Raw genomic sequence first — 27,304 nt, 5'->3', positions numbered from 1 at the left:
GGGGTGATACAGGTTTCTGGGGATTAATGCTTCATGAGGTAGAAGAAGAACAGAAGTAAAAATAACACTCTTCCTCCAAGCATGATATCATTCATTCATTCATTCATTCATCATGACAGAAATCTTTGGTGTGCTCTGAAGACATTCCTGATAAAATGGAGATGGTAGTAACCATGCTAGAAAGAAAAGGGAGTCATGAATTGTATGTACATATTTCTTCTGTCTATTGATGTATCTCTATCTTTTTCTCTGCTTGGTTCTTTTTCTAAGGCCTCATCATGATATAACATTTAATTCCCATAATGCTTTTAGATCACAACATTAGAAATAACCATTGAAGAGTCAGATTTAGGTGTTAGAGTTCTTGAGAGAAAAGAACATTCCCATCCTTAAATATTTCACATCATGATGAGGTATTAGAGTAAGACTTTAGAGGAGGCCTGAGTTTTGCTATCTGGCTCAAAGTACAAGCCCTAGAAGGTGCTGCTGAGCTAGACAAGCTTTGAAACCAGATTAGCGATGAAATCTATACCAACTGTCCAACAATCAGCCTAAGTTTGGGCCTTGTTGGTTGCACAGTATCATATTTTTCAGCTGCAGCAACTCTTAAGACTTCTCCACTTTCAACAACAACAAACGTGGGCACGATCCGTGTCAGTGGAAAGAGCTTGTACACTGAGAAATTGAAATATTGATGAATAATAAAATAGGGTTTGTATGTGAGGAGGATGGTAACTACGAAGGTTATTCAAAACCACATACAATCTGAACAAACAGAAAAAGGTATATTGGTAACCTAAATATGATGCCACCTAAATTTTATAAACAGAAAAATAAGCAACATGAGGAATTAAAATGTGTTTTTCTGAGACATTTAGGCATAGACAATTTTGTTTCTGACCCCTAGAAAACAAGAATTTCCATAATATAGTACAATCAAAAAGATGATTGTACGTGAAACAGCAAATCTATCATGTACAATTTGTTATTCCCTCCAGATATACAACAAAGATATCACGTAAATTTCTTTTTTCTTCTCCTCCCCCTAGAGATGGCCACTGTTAGATACAATGGTTATGTATATATAAAATTATTCTATACATACTTCTATTTATCAGTTCTTTCTATGGATCCAGATAGCTTCTTTTTTCATGTCTCCCTTATTTTTAATTTGTGTTTTTACAATAGCCAAAATGACTTAATTGCTCAAAGTCATTCTTTTTTTTTTTTTTTGGGCTAGGCAATGGGGTTCAGTAACTTGCCTAGGGTCACACAGCTAGGGAGCGTTATGTGTCTGAGGCTGGATTTGAACTCAGGTCCTGCTGACTACAGGGCTTCCTGACTTTATCTACTGCACCACCTAGCTGCCCCTCAAAGCCATTCTTAAAACCATATTGCTTTACTGTAAACAATATTCTCTTGGTTCTACTCACCTGCTACATCATTTTGTGCAAGTCTTTCCATGCTGGGATATATTATGTGGATTTTCTGAAGTCAGTGTCAAGGATTTTAATGTTTTCTCACAATGGGCACGGCCCAATAGCCAATTCGCAGTTAGGTAAAGTAGTGGTTTCACATAATGCAGAGCAAGGAATTTGGATTAGCAGAATGCTTCTTAGTGAGGGCAGTATTCCAATTTTTCACATAGTACATTGTTAGGGAGCATATTGGGACTTAGCAAACTTACCTCTTTAATTAATGATGCTAGATAAAGAATAGTGAGTGGGGTCTGTTCTGCTGGTTTGATAACCACAGTGTTTCCACAGCAAAGGGCAGGTGCCATTTTCACAACTGTTACAACCAAAGGGAAATTCCACTATAAAACAATAGATGAACATTGATTTCTTCATTAATACTGAATCATATTTTTCTTTAAACACATATGCTGATGTCTCATGGTGGCATAAGGTGACTGTGAGCAATGGAATGGAAGTTCTAGAAGGTTCTATCCAGCTAAATGCCTTCTGATTTTAGGAGAGGTGATAAGTTATTTGTCATCTAAAGACCAAGACAGTTATGTTTGCAGAGGTTAATCAGAGGAGTGGCTACCAACTCTCAAAAACAACTTAGGAAGAATATCTCCACTGGGAGAATATCATTAAGATCAAAGACAGGAGAATCCACACTGTCGGAATCATAGATTTGTGAAATATTAAAATAATGAACTGAATTTCAGTCACTATGTTTCCCACACATTCAACATTTCCCAAACACTAAATAGTAATAATTATAGTAGTACCAACTCAATTTGTAATCTCATACATTTTAAATGAGTACAAGTTCAATGGCAACTCATATATATTTTAAAAGAACATTTAGAAAAAAACAACTGCTGAGTGTGGGGCTGGGAAGGAAGGACAAGGTTGGCCCTTTAATTTGTGTCCTTATGAATGATTTTTCTGCCAAAAGAATAACGTTTCATGGATTAGGAACCAAATTCTTAGTGTGACAATAAGTGATTAAAGGCTAAAATACTTCTTGTTCTTTTACCACTTGTTACTGTTTTAAAATTATTATATTGTGTTTCAAAAGTAGAAGGCACCCAGTACATCAACTAGTTTTTTGAAGGTATAGAGATCAGTGAAGTATTTATGGTATTATATTCATCTATATTTATTTATCAATTCATTTATTTATCTTATTATTTACTTAATCACTTATCTATGTAAATGACATGCTGGAAAGTGCAAATCTTTCAACATCCAGGTGATATTCCTTCAGCTTTAAAGGAAATCTCATTAAAAATGAACTCTTGATAAAGGAATTTTTTAAAATGTATGTTTTCAAAAATAGTTTTCAAGATTTTATATGTGGAAGCAACTTACAGGAAGGATTTGGCCACAAACACCGATAGGTTCATGTCTTGTATATGTGAAAAACTTTCCATCTGAAATAAATCAAAATAAACAAACAATCCTGGTATATCAGACAAATATTGTTCTGAAATAGCCAGTTGAAGCAAACAAAGGCAAACATTTTCTATATAGAGAAAGCAGTTTTCATAATATTTCCTGGTGTAATAGTATATGTTATTATCATCTCCTTTTTATCAATAAGACATTTAAAATCTTACCATGACAAATGTGGGTTTATTTATTTTTTATTTAAATGACCTTTATTATATGCTACGATATTTGATGTGACTCAAACGATACACCCTAGTCATGTCAGAACAGCTATACAGATAGGTATTAGAAGGGACTCAAAAGATGGCATAATCCAGTCTCTCAAGCATTCTGAAATTTATTTGCAAAGACTTAAAGAAAATCAATGGGAAAATAACAGAGAATGGCATGTATGTGGAGGTGGTGGGTAGGCAGGGAGCAAGGCAAAAGGCCATCCTGGAGTTGTTGTATACAAATGATTTAACAGCAAAAGAGTGTTCAGGCTTCCTAAAATAGATATGCTTGATTTCCTTGGCTGGCGGTACCACTTCCATGAGTTGCTTGTCCTAAATGATTTAAATAATAAAAACAAGAAAGCTACAAACATTCCCTCATCTTCTTTTTCTCTCTTATCCTTACCCAAAGCCTTCTGGTTTAAATCTGAATTCGACTTCTTCTACTTGCTTAAGATTCAATTTTGCCTTTCTTGCTAATTTTTAAAAAAATTTTCCTGTTTGTATTTCCTGAAAACCTAGCAAAGAAATGACTTTGGTGATTAAATGTTTGTTGCTTTTCAATATTCATTCATTTCAATCCATTTGTGCACTTTATTCCTTCTTGCACTTAACCAAAATAGAAATTAGATTCCCCCCCAAAGCCCCATGTCTGTATAGCACTATTTCCTTATTCTCTTGTCATTCCCATTTTGTGTTTCACTGCTGCTGACCTGCCCAATCCCCATCTCACATCTGTGGTTCACCTTGGCTGGGCTTCTTTATTAGTTTTTAGATAGTTTCAGTGTTGCTAGGGTTATTTTAAATCCTTAGGGAAACTTAAAGATAATTTCCATCAAATCTTCCACTATCAGGCTCATTAAACTGGAAAGTGAAGTCAGTCCTGTATGCTGGAAGTAGAGCATGTCTTGAGAACAACTTTCCTCCATTTGCTCTTTAGAAGCAAGTTTTAGACGAACACTTGGCTGATCTCCCAACCTTTATGCTCAAACTCTTCCTCTCCTTCACGTAGTAAGTAATTTTAGACAAGTATGTCATTTAAATTTCTTCTTTTCTGAATTCTAGCTGAGCTGAATTATACTAACAATTCCTGTTTTTCAGATATCTAAGTATTTATCATTCCATAACATCACCTGCATTGCCAAACAAAAACACCCCAAATGCATTCTTTCCCATCGCCAATCTGAGACTGGAAGCTAAAAAGTTATGGATTCATTTTTATCTTTTTCTGAGTCAACACCTTTCAGGAAAAGTTTTAAATCAACAGTGCAAAGCAAGGCTAGGGCAGGTGGTTGTATGGAGTATTGAAAATACATCAGCTAACTATTGCTTGATATATGAGCATAACATCTCATTGCAGACTAAAAACAAAAGAAAACCCCCCACAATGAGAAATAACATTAAGTGTAACTTTGAAATGTCTGATCTAAACATAGGTGTATGTGTGTTAAATTTTACTCTTTTCAATAATTATTGTACTTTAGTATATTTCATATTGTATTTATTTTAAAAAATATCTCTATACCTATTAATGACATAATTTTGCTTAGCTTTTCAAAGGCATGAAATAAATATTAACAGATTTTTGCAATAGAAATTCTTCATTATTAATCAACAAATGACCACAGATTTTTGTTAAGCATCATTTTGTGTCAAACATTGTGCTAGGAGCCTGGTATACACATACAAAGAAGGAAGCAGTCCCTACGTTTGATAAGCTTGTATTCAGGTGAGAGAGACATGAACACATAAAAAGATATTCAGTATAAATGCAAAGTTAATAAATAGAGAAGATATATCATATAGAATTATAATGTGATACATAATAATAAAAATGTATATAAAGTAGTAAAATACAAGATAATTTGGAGGAGAGGGCACAAAATTGGGGATCCTAGGAAAAGCTTCCTCTAGACTTTGAACTGCATTTTGAAAGAACAAAGGGGCTCTGTGAGGAAAAGGTGAGGAGGGAATGCATTAGAAGAATATGAGAAAGCCATTACCAAAGCCTGGAGAGAGGTGTGGAGTATCATGTATGAGTAACAGAGAAGGTCAGTTTATTTGCAACACAGAATATAGGAAGGAGAATAGGGTTTAATGTAATTGGAAAGATACGTTGGGCCCAGATCTTCAAATTTTAAATAGATGAGTTTATATTTGATCCTTAATGAACTAAGAAGCCATTGGAACTGATTGAATAGAGGAGTCACATAGTCAGATTTGCACTATAAGAAAATCATTTTGGAAGTAGTGGATAGCATTGACTGGAGTGAGAAAATATTTGAGAAAAGTAGACCAATTAAGAGGCTGTTTTTGTAATCTTGTCAAGAGAAGATGATAGCCTAAGCCAAGGGTGGGGAACCTATGCCCTCAAGGCCACATACGGCCCTCTAGGTCCTCAAATGTGGTCCTTTGATTGAACCCAAACTTCCCAAAATAAATTACCTTAATAAAAGGATTTGTTCTAGAAAACTTGTACTCATTCAAAAGGCTGCCCCCAAGAACCTAGAAGGTCACATGTGGCCTCAAGGCTCCAGGTTCCCCACCCTTGGCATAAACAAAGTCAATATTTGTGTAAGTAGAGAGAAGGTATTGGATAGGAAGGTTGTCATTAAAATAGGAATGGCAAGATTTGGGCACAGATTGGGTATGTAGGGTGAGGAGTCCAAGTCAATGAATATGATGCAATGGAAGGAGGATGGTGCATTAAAGTCTGGAAATGAAAAGAGTTAAAGCAGCAAAGATAATAAGTTCAATTTTAGAAATGTTATCCTTAAGATATCTTTACAATACCCAGTTTGAAATGTCCAGAAGGTAACTGAGGATGTGAAAGTGAAGTTCAAAGGATAGATTGTGGCTAGATATATAAAAGAGAAGTTATCTGTTTAAAGACAAGTGTTCAACCCATAGAAACTGAAGAAGTTGCTAAAAGGAATATAAAGGGAGAAGAGAAGAAGCATCAGAAAGAACTTTATGGGACACCCACAGTCAGAAGATGGGATATAGGTAAGTCAGCACAGAGACTGAGGAGAAATAGTCACTGATATGGAAATGTGTTTTACATATTACACATGGATAACCTATATCAGATTGCTTGTTATCTTGGGGAGGGAAAAGAGGGAAGAAGGGAGGGAGGGAAATTTGGAAATCAAAATCTTATAAAAATGAATGTTTAAAATTGTCTTTACATGTATTTGGAAAAATAAAATGCTATTCATATTAAAAAAAAAAACAAACCAAACAGGCAGATGGTTGGAGTTAAAGCAGGAGAGAGTAGTGTCTGAAAAACTTAGAGGGGAGAGAGTATCCAGGAGGAAAGGATGGTTAACATGTGAAACTCAGCAAATGGGTTGAGAAGGATTAGGGCTCAGAAAAGAATATCAGATGTGGTAATTAAGAACACCAGCAGTTGAGTGATGAGAGTGGAAAGAAGATTGTGAATGGCTGAGGAGTAAAAGGAGAGAAACTTTACAGCAACTAACTGTAAAGTTGTTTCTTAGGGTTTTTGTTTGTTTGTTTGTTTTCAAGCAGTTTGGCTGAGAAAGGGTGAGATAAAAGGTGATGAGGGGATAAGAGGGTGTAGTGAAAGTATATTAAGGATAAGGAAAACTGGAGCCTGCTTAAAAGGCAAAGATTCAAGATTCAAGAAAGAGGGGGGATGACTGTGGAATACAATCTGCTGGTGAGGATGGGAGGGAATAGGATCTTGTATACAAGTAGAAGAGTTGGCTTTGGCAAAGTCTATGTGAGACTAAAGCAAAGGAAGAGAGACTAGCAGAAAAGAGCAAAGAGTAGTAGAGAATATTAAAAATAATTCTAGCACCAAATGCTAATATGCATTTTTAAAAAATGCTTCTCAAATTTACTTACCAATTGGGATTGTACGACCTTGAATCTTATCAGTCCAGCTTGCATAGTAGCGTATAATATTCGCAGACAACCTTAAGTCCATCAGATAGGCATTGGCAAATATTTTTCCAGCATTCAATGCTTCCATTGTCTGAAAAAAAAAAGATGAGGTCCCAAATTGAGTTTCATACAGTATTAAAAGAAAGTATTAGATTAATTCTATTTCAGGCAACAATCTGGTATAATGAAGGAGGGAAGAGTGGTAGATAGGTTTGGAGTCAGGAAGACCTGGGTTTCACTGTTTCTTCTAACACTTACTAGAGTGATCCTGGGAATGCCACTTAAGCTCTGCGTGCTTATGGCAACATCCTAAGACCTCTCTCCAAAATAAGTCATATGTAGGATATTAAGAGTTAGCCCACCTATCTCCAAAATAGTCTTATGTAGGATTTAGGAGTTAGCAGACGAGGTGCTCCTTCTACTGAAGAAATCACATATTTTTGTTGTGATTACTCTTGAAAATACATCTTTAGGGGTTTCCATCATGTTCTGAGAGATACACCACTGTCAAAGTATTCATAAGATAATCGTTTACTCTTCACAGATTAAAAGGAGAATACATAGAACAAAGCAATCTTAGATAAAGCTGTGGTGGGATCACATTGTGGGATTGCCCTGAAGGGCAATTGATGAGCAGTAGGAAGCATTAAGGAATTTAAACAGAAGAATGACATGAACTGATCTATCAGTAAGGAAGATTAATATACATAGCATATTCTTACCCCTTCCCATCCAACTCCCAACAGATTATAATTTTTTTTCCCCTTTTAGGCAATTGGGGTTAAGTGACTTGCCCAAGGTCACACAGCTAGTAAATGTGAAGTGTTTGGTATGAGGTGGGATTTGAACTCAGGTACTCCGGACTTCAAGGCCAGTGCTCTATTCACTGCACCACCTAGCTGCCCCAATAGATTATAATCTTAATATAGAAAGGGACCATGTCTTTTCCCCTACTAAGTACAGGGCTTTGAACATAATAGACACTTGATAGTTATACACTGATAAGATATCACTTGATAGAATGGATAATTTATATTCTGAAGGCTCATAATTTTCAAAATGATGGTGTTTTGATCCTAGCGAGGCTTGGTATTTTATATAAAAGATCGTGTTCACTTCTTTGTGGCAACTCTCTTCTGGAAGGGAGTGAATAATACTGATACTATTTATATAACATTTTTCAGTTTATTAGCTTCTTTCACATGAATTATATCAATTTAACAATTGTGAGTCAGTTGGTGGTATGGTGCACTGATGACTGGGACTGGAATTAGGCAGACCTGAGTTCAAACTTAGCTTCATACATTTACTAGCTATATGACCCTGGGTAAGTCACATAACCTCTGTCTGCTTCAGTTTCTTCAGCTGTAAAATGAGGATAATAAAAGCACCTACCTCACAGGGTTGTTGTGAAGGTCAAATGAGATAATATTTGTAATAAATCACCTAGCACAGTTTGCGATACATAGTAAGTCCTACATAAGTGAACATCCCTTTGATCTAAAATAATTTGATCCTCAAAACACTGTTTGGCATACCAGGGACATAGCATTTCTGATATTTATTGTTTTGGTACAATAAGTCTTATTTTATATTTATAATGTCAACACCTTGCACAGCACCATATACAGTAGAAGTTAAATATATTATTGTTGGATTGAATAAATTCAAGTGTCATTTAGTCCTGACTGGAAGAGAGAAGGTTCAATGGGAATGCTCTCCAAGCAAGCTTTATACGTAACAAAGTTTTCTTCTTGTTTAAATAAGAGTATCCAACTACGTGTCCTCTAAGATAACTTTCAGCTCAAAATTTCTAGGACTTCTATGAGTTTGGTTTTTTGGGGGTCACATTCTTTAATTGATTAACTGCCAACCTATAAATCACTAAAATATTAAGTATAGCCCAAGAGATGCGATGTGCATATGAATGATATGAATGTCAAAACATGTATTCACATTATTAATTCTAAAATACATATTTTTTCACTTATTGTTTTTCCTTACCACCTCTAGAGACAGAAGAATCTGTGAGTCTAGGGACAGAAGAATTTACCAGAGACTTGATAATTTACATGATGCTTTGGTTAAATAAATATGATAAGATCAAACTTTTATTTTTTTATTTATTTAACTTTTATTTTATTTATTTATTACCTCTGCATAGGAATAATCCTGGATTTAGAGTTAGGAGACCAGCATTGAATCCTGCCTCTAATAATTTCTGTCTATGTGGACTTAGACAAGTCATTTTTCAGTCACCTTATCTATAAGTTAAGAATGCTCAGGACTAGAAAATTGCTAACATTCTTCCCAGTATTAAAATCTAATGTTGTTATAAACTTTAGATAGGTTACAATCTCACTGAATATCTTTATCCATAACATGTAGATAATTTTAATTAATATCAACTTCACACGTTTATTGTTAGGAAAGTAAACAATTTGTGATTCTTTTCTGAAAACTGAATTACATATATATATATATATGTGTATATATATATATATATATATATATATATGTATGTATGTATAGACCATGACTTAAAATATAGAAGTTATGGGCTCTTGGCTAAAGATGTAGTACACACAAAAAGGGTTAGTAAGAATGAGTATTCCTGATATCTTACAAATTTAATCAAGCGTTTTATGACTGAAAAGAAAGGAGGGACAAAACTGCTTACCAAGCTAACACTACCATGTTGAGTAGCTAGACTATCTAATGGGAGTGGTAGTGGTTACCCCAAAATTCAAAGAGACAAAATCTAAGGTAAGAGCAAGTGATAGAACCAATGTATAACCTCAAACATCTATACATAAGTATATAGGGATATATATGGGAAACAATATCTATGGGAATATGGGAATACTATGTGAGAATATATGGGAAACAATGAAGTTTAATAGAAGAGTTTAATGTAAGGAGGTGAACTTGATTTGATAGGTATCAGTGATCCTTGGCTCAAAATGAGGTAAGTAGCTAAAATATGCTTGTAGAATGTAACCTTTTTCCAAAGAAAGAATAGAGGCAAAAGGGGGATGAAGTGGTATGTTAGTTTAAGAAGTCACCATGTGAACAAATTCTTGAGTGAGATGAGGAGAGCGTAATGGAGAACATTTTGATGATGAACAATAGAGGCAGAAACAGAAGTAGTATTGTTATAGATACAGGCTCAAAGAATCAGCTTCACAGACAAAAGCTATGAAGGGTATAGAGGAGCTAGATATTGGTTCTTCTGAACAAGATTTATGACCTTCCAGTAGGATGAAAATTCAATCTGTGCCAGCTCTTTAATATGGCAGCCAAAAAAATTTAAAATATTTGAAGGAAAGCCACATGGAAAGGGACTTGACCTGTTCTTCTGCTTGGCCATAGCTCACATAGCTAGGCCTAAATAATAGAAGTTCAACAAGGCAGTTTTAGATTTAATATAAAGACATAATCTTCCTTAGAAGATTAAAGATATCCAAGCACAGAATGGGCTACCTTGGGAATAGTGGTTTCTCCTTTACTGGAGGTCTTCAAGCAAAAACTAGATGACATTTTTTGTTAAATTGTAGAAGTTAAGCTAGATGCTTTCTAGATCTGTTCCACTTCTGTGATTAAGTGCTTTATAATCCTCTAAAGATGCCATATAAATGTTGAGTTATTATGATTAATACTACTACCACTACCACCACCTCCACTACCACCACTACTGCTACAACTAGTGCTACTACTACCTGTTAAAGGAACTGTCAATAAGATTTCTTTCAACAGAGGGAGAGAGGACAAATACATTCTCAAAAGGCATTTCTTATGCTCTTTGTACATACATATGTGTAAATATACATATATTGAATATGTGTGTATATATGCATACATACACATATGCAAGATGTCATCATTGCAAACAAAACTAGCTTACAATAAAGAGAACAACTGAGGTCTCTACCAATCCCTTCCTTTATCTGGTGCATACTTACTGCCAAGAGCAGACGGTCCCTTTCCATTAAATCAGCCAGTTTATTCAGGAGCTGTCCTCTCTCTGAAGCATCCATTGTCCGCCATGGGGACCCAAGCTGAAAAGCTTGCCTGGCTGCTTTCACTGCCTTGTCCACATCCTCCTAAAAAGTCCAAGAAAGCCAAGTTTAGAGGAAGAATACTTATTTCCCAATGTAAGTTGGCCATAGAACAACATACAGTAGTAGAATTCATATGATGGTGAGGTATGAACACCACTCAGACAAGGGAGCATTGGAGGAAATTTCATAGAAAAAGAGCAGACATAATGTCTATTTTCACTGATTTTCATGTTTTCCAGATGTTGATTTACATAATTTCAAGTCATATATCCCAATCTTATATTTATATGAAAAATTTACTACTGTTCTAAGGTTAACATGTTGCAAATCTGCAATGGAACTTAAAGTATTTATCCAGCCCAAATTCCATATTTTACCACAAAGGAATTTGGAAGCCCAAAGAATTGAAAGGACTTGCCAATATCACACAGTGGGACAGCTGGGGTTTGAATCCAAGTCTTCTGATTTCAAATGCAGGTCTCATTTCATAACAAATGCTGTGTTTATCCTTTACTCAAAACCTTTTACTTTTTTTGATAAATGTATCATTTTGTTTTTAATATTTTAGGGGTAAAGAGTTTTTAGCATTGACATTTTTTCCCCTACAGAGCTACTATTTACATAGAAAGGAACACCAGGGTTCCTTAAAACACTAGGTCATGGCTCACCTTGGCTGCATTTTATACATTTTGGCACGTGATCTTATTGTTGTCATTATCTTTAATGAAACTATTGATGGTTTCTATGATATGTTCTTTAACCCACTGATTCTTTAGGATTAGATTATTTGGTTTCCAATTAATTTTTTATCTATGATTCCAACATCATTTATTAAATATATTTTTAATACATTATAGTCTGAAAAGTGTGCATTTAATATTTCTGTTTTTCTCCATTTGTTTGTAAGGTTTTTATGCTCTAATACATGGTCAATTTTTGTGAAAGTACATGTATTGCTGGGGGAAAAAAGGTACATTCCTTTCTATTCCCAGTCAATTTTTGCTAAATGTCTTTCATATTTAACTTCTTCTAAAATTCTATTTATTTTCTTAATTTCTTTTTTGTGTACTTCATGGTTAAATTTATATATTTCTGAGAGGAGAAATTTAAGGTCTCCATTAGTAGTTTTGCTCCCTATTTCCTTCCGTAACTCATTCAACTTTTCTGCAAAGAATCTAGATGCTATTCCATTTGGTGCACATATATTTAGTGGTGATATGACTTCATTGTTTATGGTATCTTTTTAGCAAAATATAGTTTCCCAATTATCTGTTTTAATTATATCTATTTTTTTTTGCTTTTGCATTGTCTGAGATCAAGATTGTTACCTTGCCTTTTTTTAAGCCTCAGCTGAAGTCTAATAGATTCTGCTTCAGCCTTTATTTTAACTGTGTTCATTTTTCTGTTTCAAGTGTGCTTCATAATAACCACCACAATGCTGAATTCTGGTTTCTAATCCATTCTGCCATCCACTCCATTTATGTGGATGAGTTCATCCCATTTACATTCATAGTTTTAATTATGAACTGTGTATTTCCCTCCATTCTATTTTGTTCTGTTTATCCTCCTCCCTCTCTTTTTTCATCCTGTTCCTCCTCAAATGTCTGTTTTGCTTCTGACTACTGCTTCTCTTAATCCATTTTTCCTCTTATCATCCTACCCCTTTGTGTTTTTTCCATCCACTCTATGTACCTATTGGTTAAGATAGATTTCTATACCAAGCTAAGTGTGTGTGTTTATACAAATATATGTCTATATATCTATACACACATGCACATATATATATATATATATATACACACACACCATATATAGTACATATATACCATCTACAGCACCATATATAGTAGTATATGGTATATACTATAGTAATATGGTAGTATATCCTATATACATACTATATATGTACTACAGTACATATAATACATATCATATACATATATAGATATAGTATATATACTAGATATGGTACTTTAAATATATGGTGGATATATATATATATATATATATATATATATATAAATAGTACTACTATATACTGTATTTTACACTACTATATATACATATATAGTAGTATATAGTTTATGTGTGTGTGTATTGTGTGCATCTGTGTGTGTGTGTGTATTCTTCCTTCTTTAAATTGTTTCAGTTGAGAATGAGGTTCAAATGTTGCATACCCATTTTTCCCTCCACTGTGGAAGCTCTTCCTTGTACACCTCTTTTATGTGAGATAATTTTGCCCTTTCTTCCTCTCCATTCCCTCTTCTCCCAGTGAATCCCTCTTTCTTATTCCTTTATTTATTTTTGAGAAACCTCCCAACACAATCAATTTATATCTGTGCCCTCTGTCTATGTAGACTCTTTCTAATTCCCCTAATAACGACCAAGTTCTTAGAACTTACATGAATCCTCTTCCCATATGGCAATGTAAAGACTTTAATCTTCTTGAATCTTTTATTTCTCTGTTATGTCTCCCTTTTTTAAAACTTCTTTTGATTCTTATCTTTGAATGTCAGATTTTCTATTTGTCTCTGTTTTTTTATGCAATAATGTTTGAAAGTCCTCTATTTCATTATATGTCCATCATTTTTCCCTACTCAGTTTTGCTAAGTAGGTTATTTCACCTTCAGAGAACTGATGAACTCTGAATGCAAATTGAAGTATTATTTTCTCATTATATTTTTTGCAACATGTCTAATATGGAAATGTGTCTTGCATGATTTCATATGTATAAATCCTATCATATTGTTTGCCTTCTCAATTGATGGGTGTGGGGCTAGAGAGGGAGAGAGAAATTTCTTTAAATGTAAAAAATAAATAAATAATATTTAAAAAAAGATAATGAGAGAAAGTAAGTTTTCCAAATAATGCTCATGTGAGAAAACTCACCTTATCTCCTTCTTCCACATCACAAATTTTTTCTTCAGTAGCAGGGTTAATGACTGGGAATTTCTTGCCACTCACTGAATTATGCCATTCATTGTTTATAAATATCTATTGGAAAATGCAAAAGAAAATTAAGCTTACATACATAGTGAATTAGCCTTGGAAAGTTTCCAACAATGATTAAGCATGAAACACTCAAAACATCTTATTCACATATCTCAATGGCATCACTTTTCTATCCTTTTAACTCCAAGATCCTACAATTCTGCAATTCCCACTTCCACCTTCAGTTTATTTTAGACACATAAAAACGTGAACCATACCATAATCTTTGCAAATGTCATTAAAAATGCAGGCAAGACTTATAATGATGAAATGAAGTTTCCTAAAATAGTGACTTAACTCAGTTCTCATAAGTTGTTGCAAGATTAGGTTGTGTAGTGTGAAAGTCACATGGATAATGGCATATCGTTTTACTTTATTTTATATTCTTAATCATAGGATGAGTGATTTGGTTTTAGAATACTGGGAAGAGGAACACAAGATAGATATCCCCACATAAACAAACACACAAACATGTGTGCATATTTGTGAGCAGGTAGTGGTGGTGGGTGAGGGGAAATTCTCACTCAAAAATAAATTGAAGGGTATATTAGACAAGGGAGAACAATGTGTACTTTGTGAGATAATCAAAAAGAGGACCTATGTAGTACATATGATAATATATCCATTTGTTCCTGGATTCTTGGCTTTCAAATTTATTTTACTATGTTTAGAGTCTTTTGATTCATTCATTTTGATTTATTTGATTTATTGATTTGATTAGGCTATTGATTTCTCTCTACTTAAAAATCTCTCCTACATATTAATTTATGCTACCTGAGCATCCTACCTCAAAGTGCCTCCAAAATGATTTTGATCTCCACTGACAGTCTATCCTTCTACTGATTCCCTGGGCATCATGTTTGCGCTGCAAGTTTCAGCTCCACTTTAGGAAGAAGATAGTGAGGGAGAGATCTCACTGATAAAATTGGCTTCTTACTAGATTCCAGGTCCTCTCTTGACCCATATATTCAAAGTCATTATGTAAGGCTTTCATGGTTATAGAGTGATATGCTCTAGGTAGAACCAACTGTTTTCTGCTACCATTAGGGGAATCACTCATAGTCCAGTCCAGTATTCTATTGTACAGTTCCAACATCTGCCATTGTTTGGATAGAATGGTACTTTGAAGTGACTGGAATTTGAGACCATTAGCTTAACTTCCTTGCTTTTTTGGCTATATCATTCCCCCAGTCCTTCATCAAGCATCTGATGTTGCTTCCAGCCATCTCCTTACAACTGAGGCCAGGAAGATTGGTTCAGTGTAACAACATTCACATATATGGTTCACATACCCTCTGCTTTCAATAACTTCATACTTACTCATAGTACATTTCCTTGGTTACCATATATAGTCTTCCTAACAGGGTTAAAACAGAACCGGAAACTTGTGAAAGGTGCCACAAATTATTCTTTATTGGAAGGTAAGATGTCAGTGGCCCAGGAGTTAAGAATATGAAAATTCCCAAAACCTTTCTTTCCTCATCAGCTTCCTTCCCAGTCCAACCTCCACCTTTCTAGTAAAAAAAAAGACTGAAAAATAGTACTACTTACCAATAAGCCTTTCTATTTTGCCTCTCCTCCTTCAATAATTAATTTCATTTATCAGTTCTTTAGACTTTTTTTTCAATTTTGATTAAATATAATTCTCCTTTAACATTCAAGGTTTCATCTTTCATGCTTACTAGGAGTTTGCTTTTTTCAGGTTTCAATTTTTTTTAATCCGTATTCAGTTCCCTAATCTCCCTTTTCTATTTTGTTCACTTATTTTTTTTTTTTAAAGCATATAATTACTTAAGAAAGAACTCCCTATTTAATAAGACCTGCTAGGAAAATTGGAAAGCACTCTGGCAGAAATTAGGGTAAAGAAACATCTTAAACCATATTCTATGATAAATTCAAAATTAATAATCTGCCTGCACATTAAAGACTGGGAAAAACTGTGTCTCTCAGGCTGAATCTAGCCTGTCATCTGTCTTTGTATAACCGATGAGATAAAAGCGTATTTTGCATTAAGATATAATACAACTTTATTTTAAAATGTGAAAAACTTTCTTAACTCATAGGCCATACAACAGCAAGCTGTGATGCAGATTTGGCCTTAGGCCATAGTTTCCAACCTATGTTGAAGATCATACAATAAAAAATCAGAAGTGAAGAAAGTCATATATCTTTCGTGGATATGTAGAGAAGTTTAATTGTTAACCACACAAGAGATGTTGCCAATTAAAAATATGAAATAAAGAAATCAGGTCTTATGAAACTGAAAAAAGCTTTCAGACAAAGAAGAGCATGTACTTAGGAATTATTGACTGGGGGGAAACGTATCACACTTCTTGGTAAAGGATTTAGTATCTTAATTATTAGTCTTTTTGCATAATGGGTATTTAATTTTATTTATCCCATTTGCCTTCTTGGGTTGCAACTTATCTATGTCTCTTCTAATTTTTAAGATTTCTTAATGTATTTTTGGTTTGTTGACTTTCTAATTTTGTTATATGATTTTCATTAAGATCCTTTTCATTTTATTAATATATGCAACAAAACTTTTGAGGATTGCTTTTGCAACATTTCAGAAATTTGGGTAGATTGACTTGTAATTAGTTCTGATTTTTTAAGATACAACTTGTTCTTTGACCAATACTTATTGAGTACTTCATTCTTAAATTTCCATTTAGTTTTTCAAATTTGTCTTGTACTACCTTAATTGAGTTATCTTACTACTATTTATAGTGTTGTGGTTTATGAAGGATATGTTTAACATTTCTGCTTTTTCACATTTATTTGCAAATTTTATGCATCTCAATACATGTTCTGCTTTCATAAAAAATGTCAACAGTGTGCGTGTGTGTGTGTGTGTGTGTGTGTGTGTGTGTGTAAAATATGTTATTTAATGGTTTCATTCAGAAGGCATCATTAATCATTCAGTTCTAAATTCTCTGACAACTCGTTCAATTCTATGTTTTCCCTTTAGTTTATTTTTCTTTAAGATTTGTCAGATTTGGAGAAAGGAACATTAAAGTTTCCAGTTATTATAGTGTTAACATATTCTAAGTCATTCTTCAATTTATTAAACTCTTTCCCTTATGGATGTAGATGCCGGAGAATATAATTTAAATAGTGATTTTAGTTTGTTGTTTATGGTTCTTTTAAGCATAATGTAATTTCCTCAGTTATCTCCATTATTTTCCTACATTTGTGTCAACAGTATTGCTTAAATTTTTTTTTATAGTGCCCATTCTTTTTTTAACCTAGTATTTTGTTACAGTGATTGGTTTTTTCTTATTCTTGATTGTGTGTGTGTGAGAGACTATTGGGGTTAAATGACTTGCCTAGAGTCACACAGCTAGTGAGTGTTATGTGTCTGAGGTCCGATTTGAACTCAGGTCCTCCTGACTCCAGGGCCAGTGCTTTACCCACTGTGCCACTAGCTGCCCCAGTTTTTCTTCCTCTTATTCGATAAAACCCAATTTCCGCAGGCTTTCCTCCCCCACTTTGCTACTTTTGCTGTTTGACAACCCTTTTCCTAGTTTTGATGTTTTACATAATTTATTGATTTCTATTTCTTAATTTCTTTAAATTATCAATTTTTTCTTCTCCTTTATCACCCATTATTTGAGTGATTAATTTCTTTACTTTGTTCTCTTCATAATTCTTTCCTTTTTCTGTATATTCTCTATTTTTATTCTATAATTTTTGGTCTATAAACTTATTTATTGCTTCTTTAGTTTCTTTGTGTTCCTCATAAATGAAAGCTCATGAGTTTCAGCTCCACCGTATAACCAATTTCTCTATTCAGAATTTCTGGGCTATTTTCTTGTGTTATTTCTTGCATTATAACACACACATATATGTATATATACATAGTGTATTTCATATATATATTTATATTTATATTATAGTAAAGCTTAAGATGTATAGCAAGTTTGAGCTCCATCTATCTAATTGCTATATTAAGAGGTTCTAGGTTGTGTTCTTGTGTTACAGCTTGAAATCTTTAATATTTCAGCCTCTTTTCCTTATATTCTCACATTACTTAATTTCTAATTCTTCCTACTTAAAGAGGGAAGGACTGGACTGGATGGTAAATTGGCTTAATTTTTCTCCTTTGTAGCAGGATTTGTTTCACTAGCTAAGGTCCTTGCTATAAGTAGCCTGCCTCTCTCTCTGTCTCAGTCTCTCTCTGTCTCTGTCTGTTTGTCTGTCTCTCCTCAGCTGGGTTTAATTTTCTTTTCTTCCAGGTCAATTGCAGCATCTCCTGCTGGCCTACTATCCCTGTTCTTCCCTCAGCTCTCATCCTTTTCTTCTCTGGCTGGACTGAATCAATGCTTGTGTCTTTTTGCAGGGTCAAGGGTAGGCACAAAAAGTGTTCTGGACAGAATTTCTGCAGACATGGATCTCTAACACACCCACCCCACATCAGGTATAAATTAATTACTCCTTTTTCAGTCCTGTTCACATGCCTTGGCATAATCAATATAGCAAGGTGTGTGGGCAGGGAATGCTACCCATTTCTGGAGCAAAAGACAATCCAATTATAGATCTGAGGCAGAAGCCCACTGGTTGGTTCCTGCATCCTTGAAAATAGTGTGGAGTCTGATGGGAGAAGGGGATCATTATTCTTCATTGCTAATCCAGAATACTTTTACCTAATTAAATTTCCCTTTAATAAATCTAGATCTGGCATAGAATTCATTTTTTTTCCTACATAAAAGATTTGAAAGTTTGTCTGGACTGGAGTAAATATTTAGTCTGCCATCTTGTTAGTCACTCACATGATCTGGAAGTCTCTTGTATTGGTATTTTTTTGCAAGGTGGAAATACGTAACATTAAAATTTCCTTGACATATACTAGCAAGGTGAAAACTGTAAAAATGTTTTTAATCAGCAAAATGTTTCTTAATGCCCACAAATCAAGTTTCCCCACCTCCCCATGCCCACCAGTTAAGGAAGCTGTGTTGTGTGCTTATTCATTTGGATTGGGGAGATATGCTTTTTTAACTTAAGCATAACATGATAGTTGAAAAAAGTAGATCAGGGATTGTAAAAATTTTGGAGGCAAAGAGTACAAATAACATTTATTTGAAATCAGCCTAGAGAATTGAGGAGCAACGAGGTTATGTCATTTATCTGATTTCACTTATCCATTAATGGCAGAAAACTCTATATTAACCAACCTGAATTAAGCCAGCTACTATGTAGAATATTACTCTTTAAAAATTAATTTAACATGCCCTCTTTGGGGGAAGAAAGTTTCCTGTAACGTACAATAACTTTGGAGTCGACAACTGGTAGGAATATAGAAGTTATTTCTTTATGGAATTAATTGACTCCCTAAACTTGATAAAACATTCTGTGCAATAAGATTAAATGAAAATTTATGCCCCCAAATAAAGCATTTTTGGAGTGATCTGTAGAATTTGACACTTTCAAAAAAAGCCCATAATGCTCAATTTTATGAAAAGAAATAGGTTAAATTTGAAAATGCTTAAGATCTCCAGGGCTGCAAATAAGAGTTATTTCTCCACTCCCAGCTTCTCTGTTATTAATGTGGGTTTGTTCAGAAAGCAAAACAGATCATTTGTAGAGTTCAGACACAAACATTCTCATCTTCTGCTGTGAACTACAGCTAAAGTCAGTTTCAAATTATATAACAAATCAATCACAACTTTAGTGAGATGGGCGGGGGAAAATCTTTCTTCATAGGTCCTGTGATTTGACTTGCAGACTTTTATATAACAATTTGGAATACTGCAGGAACATTTTTAGACTTAACAAGTTGGAGCCATATTTTATTTTCACTTTAGCCATGGCCCCCTACGTGGGAAGGCTGGAGACTTGCTTTGGCTTTGTGTTCCTATGAATGTCGACTAGTCTGCTTCTAGGCATCTGTTCCAATAGCAGTAAGTTATTTAGTGAGTATCTAGTCAGATAAATTAATGTATTCATAATGCACAATACACTATGCTGATTTTCCTTCAGTTTTTCCCTCAGATATGCTTCTTGAAATAATTACACTTAACTATTCCCTGCTTCTCAACATCCCTACATGCAAAACTACACAGTGGCTGACTATGTCCCTTAAGTGACTTGCACTAGCTCCTATAAGAACCCTGCTGATACAGTTGAGCATCAGAATCCTGATGTTGTATAAGTCATTTTCCTTATTTAACATCTTGCATTTAGTAAGATTTTCCACCCAAATTCCCATTACATATAGCTACTGTTAATTTATGTAATGTACTTTAAATAAGGCTACTTTAAATTAACCTTTCCACTTTTTAAATGAATGTACTTTTCACCTACCTAAGGTAAGGTAACAGACATGCAGTTTGAATCTACTAACCTTAGTATATTGAATTTTCAAGTTGGTGAGTGGTTCAGGCACCTCCATTTCTGCTGAATTCGCTGAGGTGTTTTCCTTAGAAAATATTTCTCGCCTAGTTCTAGAGACACAAGTGAAGTCAAATAGCAAACAGCCTTGACAATTTTGTGCTATCTGAACCAGTGGCTTTTTATTTGCTCCTTTTAATCTGATTTGACTGAGGATATTTGCATACTGGACTGTGATTGGATGAACCAATTCAGAGCAAAAAAGAAAATGAAAGTACTTTTTTCTTTGTAAGAGAAGACCCAGACTTTAAACTTAAATTTTTAAGAAACCATTTTGTCAAACCTGTAGCTAATCTAGAGCACAATTTATTATATGCAAAAGAATTAATAATTTTAAAATTGAAATATTTGACAAGAATAATAGCTGCTTTGATTATTGAGGTTGAGATCATTCCTCCTGCCCCTCCATTCCCTCAACCCCCTTAACTGTATTAACTAACTTGTCTGACAGATATTAGCAAAGAGAACAAGGCAGTAGTCTTTGGATACTCCCATTTCTGGGAGATATGAAGGGTGAGAGATTTGTGCTCCCCCCCCCCCAATGAAAGGACTGCTTAATAGCGCACTCTAAATGTTACCTCATCTGAGTCTTATAACTCTGATGTATGTGCTATTGCTACATTTTAAAGACGAGAAAACAGAAGGCTCAGTGATTTGCCTAAGGTCACACAGTGAGCAAGTTTCTTTTCTTTTCTTTTTTTTTTGAGCAAGTTTCTAAAGTGTTAAACCCTATTCTTAAAGTAGCTCTCTGGCCACCAGGGGGCTTTCATCACCTCTGCTGTGTTAGTTCCGTTGAGGGAGGGACAGAATTGGACAGCTTTTGGCTCTTTCCTACCTTACTCATCGTGACTTAGCATTTTGTAGGAAAATAAGAGTAAGTTTGCTGTGGCCATAAATGATAACAGGGTAAATTTTTGGCTTTAAGAACTCAAACTGAATTAAGCATTTTGGGACACCTTGTGTATGGGTCACATTAAACAAGGAGAAAAAGTTTCTTGCAGTATGTGGGATTTTAGTTGGCACTTAAAGGAAGCCAGAAGCCAAGAAGCGGAGATGAAGAGGGAGAAAATCCCAAATGTGAAGGACAGCCAGTTAAAATTCATAGAGTTAGACGGTGCAAGTGTCCTGTGTGAGCAATAGCATGCAGGACAGCATTACTGGATCTCAGAATATTTATGAGAGATTAAGGTATAAGAAGATGGGCAAGGCAGACAATCAAGAAATATTTGTCAGAGTTCAAATCTGGCAGGGTGTGAGATTGCAGGAGAGCAGCTGAATGCCCACCCAACACTGCACCTGCCTCAAGACCTCGAAGTTACTTCGGATATAGGCCAAGCTTCATGGGCTGAAGATCCCTCAGAAAACACTCTCCAGAAGCAAATTACTGCCTAAATTGAGATTTGTAGATTACTCAGAGTTATAAGGGTCTATGAGGTTCTGCCATGTAGGAGAAGAGGGTTCCTCCCCAACTTGTTGAGGTCAGCCTCAAGGATCATCTCCCTGCTGCAAACAGTCTGAAGAGGAAGAAGATGAGGCAAGAAACCACATCAAATTGCCTGTAGAAATGATGCCACAAATACAGGAGTTTTGGAGTGCTGGAATGCCTTCGTCAAAAGCCTCAGTGGCTGGGCCCAGGCCACTGACCTATTAGAGAAAAGAAAGCAGAGCAAAAAGAAATGTGGCTTAGAATAAAAACTCCTCCAAGCTGAAAAAAAAAACCAGAAGTATTTATCAAGTCCCTACTATGCACCAGGAACTGTGCTAAGTGCCAGAGTCATGAAGGGCTTTTAGCACCAGAGGATGTTCTCTTTGATCCTGGAGAAGACAAGGACCCACTGGAAATTATAGATTGGGGAAGTGATGGTGTCAGACTGGATCTTTAGGAAGGTCAATTTGACATCTGAATAGATAAATAGATGCAATAGGGAGAAACTTGTGTCAAGAAGATGAATCACAAAGCTATCGCAGTAATCTAGGCATGAGGTATGTAGGGTCATGTTGGCCTCACTCTTTCTTCCTGAGTCACTGGAATCCAGTGGCAAGATAAAAGTCAAGGCCACTGGCAATGGCTTGGAATTTAATGGAAAACCTTGGCAGCTTTGATGTCTTGGTGTCTAACCAAGCTCTAAGTGCTCCACAGTGCAGGCTTCTGCTACCATCGTGGACCGTTAGAACAAATTGCTCACATCTACCTATTCTACCAACTAAGTCTTCATATGCTTGGTGTAGACATAGCTGTACAACTTCCCTTAGTATCCCAAATACTCAGGCACAACTCTGCCTCCCTAAATACAATTTATGTGTGAGTCGAAAGACAGCACCCATAACTTTTTACCATTTTTACCTACCTTGAAGTCCAGTGGTAATGTGCAAGGGATAAAGCAGCAGGTACAGATACACTGAGAATTATAATCACAACCCTGCACACAGGTAGCCCAGAGCATTGGGTTATCTTCTCAGGGCACTGAAGTAGCAGTGGGATTCAGCAGCCTGCTGAGAGTCTGAGCAACCTTTTTTTTTTTTTTAATGATTTCACTGCTCACCTCTTATCATGAGGAAGGAGCTAGAAAAGTGACCTAAAATTTTTTGCTTCACCTAACTTAATCCTGACATGCTTACATAACAGGCCGAGATCCTACTCTGCAGTCAAAACATGCCACAAAAAAATGTACAAAAACTTTTGTGAAGATGATTCCACTCACCATTGGTACATGGAATGTGCACATGTTTATGGACAGTAAAAAATCCAGTAGACCTGAAAGACAAATTGCTCTTGTTGCAAGAGAACTCAGCAGGTATCATATTCAAATAGCAGGCTTGAGTGAAACAAGGCTGGCAAATGAACACCAGCTTACCAAAGTCAGAGCTGGATACAAGTTTTTCTGGAGTGCTCACTGTGATGAGGACTGCTATGAAGCTCGTGTCAGTTTCACAATCAAATTTAATTTGGTCAACAAGGTTGTATGCCTCTACAAAAGAGTGAATGACATGCTCATGTTAATAGGCTTGCCAATAAAAGGGGAGTGTTGTGGCACTTCATCTCTGCATATTCGAGGTCAAAGAAAAATTTTATGAAGACCTGGAGACCTTCTTCATTAATATGCTGAAAGGGGACAAGCTTGTTATTCTCAGTGATTTTTGTGCCAGAATAGACACAGACTATAGAAATGGCAGAGAGTTCTTGGGAAGAATGGAGTCAGAAACAGTAACAGCAATGATCACTTACTACTAAAGATGCTACACCTACTATTGCATGCATCTCATGACCTCATCACCAAAACTGTCTTCCATTTACCTACATGCAATAAAAATTCATGAATTCACCCTTGCAATAAACATTGGGATTTAATAGACTGTCTTTGTAAGGGAAAAAGAGAGGGTGTGATAGTGATGAAGGCCATGTGTGGTGCAGATTGCTGGATTGATCATAGATTTGTCCTCTCCAAACTAAATATTTACATTGAAGAAAAGCAGTAACCCCAAGGTAAGATGATCACCAGAAGGCTTAATGTCAACAGATTAGTGTTTTTCCTTCCCGAACAATCTACTGCTAACTCAAAGGGAAAGCTGAAGCAACACATTATTGGCAACAGGGAAGCAGAAAAGGAGTGGATAGCTTTCAGAAATTTGGTATACAAAGGGTTTACCAACAGCTTAGTTCATCCATCTCTAAGAAGGCAGAATTTAAGCCCATCAAAAATAAAGTGCAAGCAAAGCTTAGAAAAATGTAGGCTTCTTGGCTCAGTAAGAAGGTAGGTGAAATTCAGTTTTACACTGATAGTAATAATACAAAACGCTTTTATGACGCCAAGGCTATTTGTGGGTTAAAGACCCATGGTACATCTCAACTACTCAGTACTGATGAGCCAAATTGATTAGTAACAATTTCATGATACTTGAGAGATGGGCTGATCACTTCCATGACGTTCTCAAAAGACTGTCATCAACTGAAGTCCTTGACCATATATCTCAGGTTGAAGTCAACCCCTTTCTAGTCAAACTTCCAATTGAAGATGTGGTTTTGAATGCCATTAGGCTCCTTTCCTGATGTTGATTCTATTTCAGCTGAGATTTTCAAGGCAGGGGTCCCCTGCTCATACAAAAGCTGACTGAAATCTTTTAAGTTATATGGCAAGAGGAGATTATCCCTCAGGAGTTCAAGGATGCCTCCATTGTCCATCTCTACAAAGGAAAAGGAAATAGGTTGTCCAGTGACAACCACACTGCGGATCTCTCTCTTAGCCACTGCTGGCAAGATTCTTGCCAGAGTCCTCCCTAATAGGCTGATCCTTCACCTGAAAAATGGCTTCAGAAAGGGCCAAGGAATCATTGATACCTTTGCTGCCAAACAACTCCAGGAGAAATGCCAGGAGCAGAACAGTGGTCTGTACACAATGTTCATTGAATGAGAGGGGAAACAGCATTTCAGAAAATCTAACCTGTGTCAAGAAGGGAATGAGGTACATTTTCACACTGTATCTCTTCTTTGGAGCCAAGCTTGCTAGGTTTAATGACACATTGTTCAGCTTTTAATATTGTTGTTGTAACTGTTTCCATTCATGTTGGTTATCATCTTGCCAGTTCTCTTCCTGCCTTTGCTTATATTATCTTGCATCAGAACATGCTTTTCTATTAATCATGTACATAATTTCTTACAGCATAGTAATATTCCATTATATTCATGTGCCATAATTTATTAAGGCATTTCCCAGTCACTAGGCCTATGTTTTATTTCTAGTACTTTGTTGTAACAAAAAATGTTGCTATAGGGGCAGTTAGGTGGTGCAGTGGATAGAGCAACAGCCCTGAAGTCAGGAGGACCTGAGTTCAAATCAGGCCTCAGACACATAGCACTTACTAGCTGTGTGACCCTGGGCAAGTCACTTAACCCCATTGCCTAGCCAAAAAAAAAAGGTTTTTGTAAATGTTGTGTCTATGGGACCTTTCTATTTTGTCTTCCATGCATGCTATATTCTGAGAAACAGGTTCTCTGGGTGAAAGGACACGGACATTGTAGCCACTTTCTTAGAATAAATACAAATTGCTTTCAAGAATTGTTGGATTGATTTACAACTACATCAACAATCCATTACTGTACCTTTTTTCAAGAGTGACTATTCTTATTTTATTTTTGTCATCTTTACCAGTTTTCTACGAGTAACATGAAACCTCAGAGTAGTTTTATTTTGCATTTCTTATTATAAGTAATTTATAGCCATTTCTCACAGGGTTATTTTAAGTTAATAGTGTTAATGTTAATCTAAACAAAGGAGATAAAACTAGGTGACACGTGATTCAGCTTATTACAATATGGGTGGTGGGAAGAAGAAATATAGGTGGATTTGTAATACCATAAGACATTTTTTCAGAATTTTCTACGAAGTTGGAAATTAAAGCATCTGGAAAGTGCTAAATTCTGACTATTAGAATTGATCATTACTGCAAATTTGGCATCATATGACCAAAAACATGTCTACAGGCTTAATAGAAGTAAATGTAAAGATTTTATGTGTTATCATTTAATGTCTTATTCATACAATGAGGTTTATATTTTTAAATGTTTAAAGTGTTCTGACTTTTGTCAGTTGTCTTGTTCTATTTTTCAGGCCTTTTTGTCTTTTTTTTTTAAAGGCAATTGGGGTCAAGTGACTTGCCCAGGGTCACACAGCTAGTAAGTGTCAAGTGTTTGATCTGAGGCCGGATTTGAACTCAGGTCCTCCTGACTTCAGAGCCAGTGTTCTATCCACTGCGCCACCTAACTGTCCTTGTCTTATTTCTTGGAAGTAAAATTCTGGTTGAATCTCACAACAGCATTTTCTTGTCCCACTAACAAATCATCTATTTTACACATCATTCAAAATGCTTGCCATGAAAGTGGGACGTGGTCTGGGTTGTGTGGTAATGGAGGAATGGGGCAATGCTGAAACTAAAAATTCTGCCCTTGAACTTTTTTCCTTCCCAGTTTATAAAGAATTATTATTATTATTTTAAATGTTTATTGAGGCCTGTTCTCTGGACTTTTCCATTCCTCAGAGTCATTCAAAGAGATAATTAGCCTCAAATGACTGGTCCTCAAATTTATTGAGTTACATTTTTTCCCCCAGGGCTGGACAAATAAGTATTAGTGTTCATTCTGGTTTGTTTTGATGAAGCATTCATATAGGACAGACAGAAACTAAGTCTAAGATCTGCCGCATCCAACTGCCTAGGGATACATGATATGATACTGAGCACCTGGAGTGGACTTCAAAATCATGGGAGTTATTCTTCAGAATGTTTTAAAAAATCAGCAACTTTGCTTTTTTTTTTTTTGTATCCCCCATGCTCAGCATAGTACCTGGTACTAAGTACTTAATAATTACTTGTTGATCAACTCATGGTCTTATGCCAATGTTCATTTTCTCTTTCAATTTTCTTACTTTACTTCAAAATCCAGAAGGGTATAACACTCTCTCTGACCTGTGTGGTGTGTGTGTGTGTGTGTGTGTGGTGTGTGTGTGTGTGTGTTTTATATAAATATATATGGTGGTAATGATTTTGTCAGAACTTCTGGGGGACAAGATGGTGGAATAAAGCACTTATGTGAGCTCTTCCAACATTCCCTTTCAAAATACTTTCATAAAACACCTCACATCAAATTCTGGAGTTTCAGAGCCAACAAAAAGTCAGAGTGAGAGTTTCTTCCAACTCAAGACAAGATAGATTGGAAGGAGGTATCTATGACACGGGAGAAGGAGTTGAGCCCATGTAGATGAAACACCAGGAGTGGCACTAAGTGGTGATGACAGAATTAGCAGCAGCTTTGGGAGTTCTCAAGCCAGAGATGATCACACCA

At 35.5% G+C, this 27,304-nt stretch overlaps 1 protein-coding gene and 1 long non-coding RNA gene across 2 annotated transcripts in view; both read right to left on the bottom strand.

The window, feature by feature from the left end:
- LOC110223801 (aldehyde dehydrogenase 1A1-like) overlaps positions 1-20,585 on the bottom strand; it is a 39,257-nt gene extending 18,672 nt beyond the window's left edge. Inside the window, exons 1-6 of the mRNA XM_021009493.2 lie at positions 20,423-20,585; positions 13,978-14,082; positions 10,990-11,130; positions 6,989-7,118; positions 2,826-2,887; positions 1,688-1,816 (exon numbers count right to left, since the gene is read on the bottom strand). Coding sequence (XP_020865152.1) covers positions 1,688-1,816; positions 2,826-2,887; positions 6,989-7,118; positions 10,990-11,130; positions 13,978-14,082; positions 20,423-20,470 — 615 coding nt within the window. The 5' untranslated portion in view covers positions 20,471-20,585. The remainder of the gene's footprint in view (positions 1-1,687; positions 1,817-2,825; positions 2,888-6,988; positions 7,119-10,989; positions 11,131-13,977; positions 14,083-20,422) is intronic.
- A 43-nt stretch (positions 20,586-20,628) lies between these two features.
- On the bottom strand, positions 20,629-24,816 carry LOC144456870 (uncharacterized). Its single transcript, XR_013486056.1, has 3 exons — positions 23,325-24,816; positions 23,172-23,224; positions 20,629-22,113 (listed from the first exon to the last, which is right to left on the bottom strand). It is a non-coding gene; the product is annotated as an uncharacterized LOC144456870 (long non-coding RNA).
- Positions 24,817-27,304: the final 2,488 nt, after the last annotated feature.

The sequence above is a fragment of the Phascolarctos cinereus genome, unplaced genomic scaffold (genome assembly GCF_003287225.1).
Source record: "Phascolarctos cinereus isolate Bilbo 61053 unplaced genomic scaffold, phaCin_HiC Scaffold_4;HRSCAF=312, whole genome shotgun sequence".
NCBI classification, from domain to species: Eukaryota; Metazoa; Chordata; class Mammalia; order Diprotodontia; family Phascolarctidae; genus Phascolarctos; species Phascolarctos cinereus.
This window is presented reverse-complemented; position numbering and strand designations above follow the sequence as displayed.